The 6,528-nt window shown below is 36.0% G+C and overlaps 1 protein-coding gene across 2 annotated transcripts in view; it reads left to right on the forward strand.

The window, feature by feature from the left end:
- The window catches only part of PTPN4 (protein tyrosine phosphatase, non-receptor type 4 (megakaryocyte)), a 230,060-nt gene that overhangs the window by 51,358 nt on the left and 172,174 nt on the right, over positions 1-6,528 (forward strand). For both annotated transcript variants that reach the window (XM_011941633.1, XM_011941634.1), the window contains one exon: positions 6,110-6,264. In XM_011941633.1, the coding sequence (XP_011797023.1) occupies positions 6,127-6,264 (138 nt within the window). In that variant the 5' untranslated portion in view covers positions 6,110-6,126. The remainder of the gene's footprint in view (positions 1-6,109; positions 6,265-6,528) is intronic.

A 6,528-nucleotide genomic window follows, 5' to 3' on the forward strand; every position in this document is an offset into this window, starting at 1 on the left:
TATTTTTAGGAGAGATGGGGTTTCACTGTGTTAGCCAGGATGGTCTCGATCTCCTGACCTTGTAATCCACCTGTCTTGGCCTCCTGAAGTGCTGGGATTACCAGTGTGAGCCACCGCGCCCAGCCCTCTTCCTTTTTTTTTAACCTCACAGCATAGGCTAGGACTTCCAGCATTATGTTGCATATGAGTGGTGAGAGCAGATATCCTTCCTTGCCTTATTCCTGGTTATAGGGGAAAGCATTCAGGCTTTAACCATTAAGTATGATGTTAGCTGTGGATTTTTTTGTAGATGCTCTTTTTTATGTTGAAGAAGATCCTTTTATTTCTAGTTTTCTAAGAATTTTTATTACGAATAGGTGGTGAATTTTGTCAAATGCTTTTGTGCATTGATTGAAAATGTCATGTGATTTTTCTCCCTTAGTCTGTTAATAAGGTGGTTTATATTGATTGATTGTTAAAATATTGGGTGAACCTTTTTGCACCTTTGAAATAAAACCTGCTTGGTACATGGTATGTAATTCTATTTACATATTGCTGAATTCTGGTTTCTTGTATTTTATTAAGGGTTTTTGTGTCTGTATTCATGAGGAATATTGGTTTGTAGTTTTCTTTCTTTATGTTTTTGTTTGCTTTTTCCATCAGGATAAAATTGGCTACATAGAATGATTTGAGAAGTATCCTTTTCTATTCTGCTTTCTGGAAGAGATCATCTAGAAATTGTGTTAATTTTTCTTTAAATGTTAGGCATATTTTCCCAGGAAACCCTTTGTGTTTGAATATTCTGTTGGGGGAGTTTTAGAATTATGAATTCAATTTTTAAAATAGTTATAGGGCTCTTTAAATTTTCTGTTTCATATTGACTGAATCTTGGCAGTTTGTGCCTTTCATGGAATTGGTTCTTTTTATGTCAAATTTATGAATAAGTTGTTTGTAGTATTACCATTTCCATGTTTGCAAAGTCTGTGTGGTATCCTCTGTTTCATTCCTAATGTTAGCGATTTGTGTTTTCTGCTTCTTCGTTAGCCTTGCTAGTGGTTTATTATGTTTATTGATCCTTTAAAGAACTAACTTTTTTCCCCTGTTGATTTTCTCTTTTTTATTTTCTTTAATTTCATTGATTTCTGTTCTTTGTTATTTCCTTCCTTCTGTTTGCTGTGAGTTCATTTAGCTCTTTGTCTAGGTTCTTGAGGAGGGAGGTTAGATTACTGATTTGAGACATTTCCTATTTTCTGTTCTATGCATATATTGCTGTAGATTCTGTCAGCACTGCTTTAATCTTGTCTCACAAATTTTGGTATGTTGTGTTTTCATTTTTATTCAATCAGTGAATCTTGATTTTTCCTTAAGATTTCCTCTTTGTCCTGTGGATTAGTAGACTTGTTTAGTTTCTACATGTTTGGAGATTTTTCTGTTATCTTTCTGTTGTTGATTCTGGTTTGATTCCATTGTTCTCAGAATATATTTTGCATAATTTCAGTTCTTTAAATATTTAGATTTGTTTCTTAGCCCAGGATATGGTCTCTCTTGAAATGTTCAGTGGACATTTAAAAATAATGAGTATTCTGTTGTCTTTGCTAGAGTGTTCTATAAATATTCATGATTAGATCCTGTTGGTTGTTAAGTTCTCTTGTATTCTTGCTAATTTACCTAGTTGTATCAATTATTGAGAAAGGGGAGTTGAACTCTCCTATAATTGTGGGATTTATCTTTTTTTATTTCAGTTCGACAGTTTTTGCTTCATATATTTTTGCAGTTCTGTTGGTTGGTACATCCACATTTAGGATTGGTAATGTCTTGGTGGCTTGACCGTTTTATCATTATGTAATGCCTAACCTGTTCTTACGAATTTTACTTGTTCCCAAGTCTACTTTATCTGATACTAATATAGGTACTCTTCTTCCTATTGATTAATGTTTCCGTGATACATCTCTTTCCATCCTTGTACTTTCCACCTGCCTGTATTTTTATGTGAGGAGAGTTTCTGGGAGATAGTATTATAACTGGGCCATGTACCCCATCCTCACCCCCACTCTACCAGTCACTGTCATTTTAATTTCTTAGAGACAGGATTTCTCTCTGTCTCTGACACTGGAGTACAGTGCCATGATCATAGCTCACTGTTACCTTGAACTCCTGGGCTCAAGGGATCCTCCTACCTCAGCCTCCTGAGTCCCTAGGACTACAGGCGCATGCTGCCATGCTGAGCTAATTTTGTTTTTTTTAAAGTATACTTTAAGTTCTAGGGTACATGTGCACAATGTGCAGGTTTGTTACATAGGTATGCATGTGCCATGTTGGTTTGCTGTACCTATTAACTCGTCATTTACATCAGGTATTTCTCCTAATGTTATCCCTCCCCCTGCCCTCCACCCCATGAACAGACCCCTGTGTGTGATGTTCCCCGTCCTGTGTCCAAGTGTTCTCATTGTTCAGTTCCCACCTATGAGTGAAAACATGCGGTGTCTGGTTTTCTGTCCTTGTGATGCTTTGCTCAGAATGATGATTTCCAGCTTCATCCATGTCCCTGCAAAGGACATGAACTCATCCTTTTTCATGGCTGCATAGTATTCCATGGTGTATATGTGCCACATTTTCTTAATCTAGTCTATCATTGATGGACATTTGGGTTGGTTCCAAGTTTTTGCTAGTGTGAATAGTGCTGCAACAAACATACATGTGTATGTGTCTTTATAGTTACATGATTTATAATCTTTTGGGTTATAAGTAATGGGATTATTGGATAAAATGGTATTTCTAGTTCTAGATCCTTGAGGAATCGCCACACTGTCTTCCACAATGGTTGAACTAGTTTACAGTCCCACCAACAGTGTAAAAGTGTTTCTATTTCTCCACATCCTCTCCAGCATCTGTTGTTTCCTGACTTTTTAATGATTGCCATTCTAACTGGCATGAGATGGTATCTCATTGTGGTTTTGATTTGCATTTCTCTGATGACCAGTGATAATGAGCATTTTTTCATGTGTCTGTTGGCTGCATAATGTCTTCTTTTGAGAAGTGTCTGTTCATATCCTTTGCCCACTTTTTGATGGGGTTGTTTGTTTTTTTCTTGTAAATTTGTTTAAGTTCTTTGTAGATTCTGGATATTAGCCCTTTGTCAGATGAGTAGATTGCAAAAATTTTCTCCCATTGTGTAGGTTGCCTGTTCACTTTGATGGTAGTTTTTTTTTGCTGTGCAAAAGTTCTTTAGTTTAATTAGATCTCATTGTCTATTTTTTTGTTTTTTTGCCATTGCTTTTGGTGTTTTAGACATGAAGTCCTTGCCCATGCCTATGTCTTGAATGGTATTGCCAGGTTTTCTTCTAGGGTTTTTATGGTTTTAGGTCTAACATTTAAGTCTTTAATCCATCTTGAATTAATTTTTGTATAAGGTGTAAGGAAGGGATCCGGTTTCAGCTTTCTACATATGGCTAGTCAGTTTTCCCAGAACCATTTATTAAATGGGGCCATTTCTTGTTTTTTTCAGGTTTGTCAAAGATCAGATGGTTGTATATGTGTGGTGTTATTTCTGAGGCCTCTGTTCTGTTCCATTGGTCTATTTCTCTGTTTTGATACCAGTACCATACTGTTTTGGTTACTGTAGCCTTGTAGCGTAGTTTGAAGTCAGATAGCGAAATGCCTTCAGCTTTGTTCTTTTTGCTTAGGATTGTCTTGGCAGTGTGGGCTCTTTTTTGGTTCCACATGAACTTTAAAGTAGTTTTTTCCAGTTCTGCAAAGAAAATCATTGTTAGCTTGATGGGAATGGCATTAAATCTATAAATTACCTTGGGCAGTATGGCCATTTCCATGATGTTGATTCTTCCTATCCATGAGCATGGAGTGTTCTTCCATTTGGTTGTGTCCTCTTTTACCCCAGAATTTCATATCCAGCCAAACTAAGCTTCATAAGTGAAGGAGAAATAAAATCCTTTACAGACAAGCAAATGCTGAGAGGCCACTAGGCCTGCCTTACAAGAGCTCCTGAAGGAAGCACTAAACATGGAAAGGAACAACTGGTACCAGCCACTGTAAAAACATGCCAAATTGTAAAGACCATCAATGCTAGGAAGAAACCGCATCAACTAACGGGCAAAATAACCAACTAACATCATAATGACAGGATCAAATTCACATATAACAATATTAACCTTAAATGTAAATGGGCTTAATGCCCCAATTAAAAGACACAGACTGGCAAATTGGATAAAGAGTCAAGAACCATCAGTGTGCTGTATTCAGGAGGCCCATCTCACATGCAGAGACACACATAGGCTCAAAATAAAGGTTTGGGGGAATATCTAACAAGCAAATGGAAAGCAAAAAAAAAAAGGGGTTGCAATTCTAGTCTCTGATAAAACAGACTTTAAACCAACAAAGATCAAAGGAGACAAAGAAGGCCATTACATAATGGTAAAGGAATCAGTTCAGCAAGAAGAGCTAACTATCCTAAATATATATGCACCCAATACAGGAGGACCCAGATTCCTTAGAGACATACAAAGAGGCTTAAACTCCCACACAATAATATGGGAGACTTTAACACCTCACTGTCAATATTAGACAAATCAACAAGACAGAAGGTTAACAAGGATATCTAGGACTTGAACTCAGCTCTGCACCAAGCGGACCTAATAGATATCTACAGCACTCTCCACCCCAAATCAACAGAATATACATTCTTCCCAGCACTCCTATACACCAATAACAGACAAATAGAGGGCCAAATCATGAGTGAACTCCCATTCACAATTTCTACAAAGAGAATAAAATACCTAGGAATCGAACTTACAAGGGATGTGAAGGACCTCTTCAAGGAGAACTACAAACCACTGCTCAACAAAATGAAAGAGGCCCAACTAATTTTTAAAACATTCTTTTTTATAGAAACAGGGCCTCCCTGTGTTGTCCAGGCTGGTCTCAAACGCCTGTCCTGAAGCAATCCTCCCACCTCCCAAATTGTTGGGATTACAGCCATAAGCCACTTCACCCAGTCCAATCACTATCTTTTAATTGTGGAATTTTACTTGGCAAGCGCCTCCTTGTCAACATAGTAAGACTTTTTTCCCTTACATTATTTTTATATTTATATAACATTGGCTTTTACTTTGAGTTTTAATCTTTTGAAATGAATAATCTATGAGAGATCAGCTCCAATTATTACCACTGATTTGAAATACTATTTTTATTATATTTTGCTTACTCATTATTCATACCGCTTACTACTTATTGCTTACTCATATTCCAACATCCCATATACTAGTCTTTCTTCTAGTTTAGTGTGTTTCCTTTACCTAATTGTCTTTAAGACAGAAGTGTTATGTGTTTTAAAGTTTGAATCCTTAAATGCCTGAGTGTTTTAAGAGTTTTTTTTTCCTCCTACCTTAATGTTAATTTTCTAGGTGTGTAAGTCAGTGTTTCAAAGAATATTCTTTCACAACTTTGAAGCTACAGCTTCATTGTCTTTAAACATCTAGTATTGCTGATATCACTGTGATTTCTGTTGTTTTAAAATTCAGGAGCAAACATCGGTCACCTTTTCTATTTTGCTTTTGTTTTCTTAGAAATAATACCAACAATACTATTAAGTTGAATTTTGAGGATGGTTAAAATGAAGGGTGTTTTTTTTTTTTTTTTAACTTCTACGTTTCCCCAACACCTTAAGTTTTTTTAAAAAGGGAAGGGCCTGCCAAAGTTGAATACTTTTTCCTCCTGTTGTCATTCTACAGTGTTTTAAAATATTTGCATCAATGAGTAATATCCAACTTCCTGAGGCAGCATAATCCTCCCACCCCTTTTGGCTACTCCAGAGTTTACATATTTTGAATTGGAATATGACTTCTTAAAAAATTTATGCATTAAATCTTCTGGATGGAGCAGTTAAAAAAAAAAGCTCTTCTTCAAAGCAGGTGGTAACTTTAGTTTGATGATGAACTATATATATCTAACTTATACCTACAACGGTTCTTATTCTGGTGTTTCAAAATTTATAACTGTTTTCCACCTAAGTTTTAATTGAAAAAAATATAATAACTTTGCCTTTTAAACTACAGCATATATTTTACCAACCTTTTATTTAGTTATTTTGTATTTTTATTTTTATTTTTTTACTTAGACTTTGTGTGGACAGTAATGACCTCACGTTTCCGATTGCCTGCTGGCAGAACCTACAATGTACGAGCATCAGAGTTGGCCCGAGACAGACAGCATACAGAAGTGGTTTGCAACATCCTTCTTCTGGATAACACTGTACAAGCTTTCAAAGTCAATGTAAGTATTTTGTGTCTTTTAAAAAATAATCTGTTTATAAGTCTGAATTCAAATATATATGTAAACTAGGATTATTAAATTATAGTACAGTTTGAAAAGTCTTATTCAAGTAAAAAAAAAAAGTCTTTCTGATGCAGGATTATATTAGGTGCATGCTCTCATTCAAACTGGGTCTTTTTTTTTTTTTTTGAGACGGAGTCTCGCTCTGTCGCCCAAGCTGGAGTGCAGTGGCCAGATCTCAGCTCACTGCAAGCTCCGCCTCCC

Source organism: Colobus angolensis, unplaced genomic scaffold (genome assembly GCF_000951035.1).
Source record: "Colobus angolensis palliatus isolate OR3802 unplaced genomic scaffold, Cang.pa_1.0 Scaffold20, whole genome shotgun sequence".
In the NCBI taxonomy this organism is placed as follows: Eukaryota; Metazoa; Chordata; class Mammalia; order Primates; family Cercopithecidae; genus Colobus; species Colobus angolensis.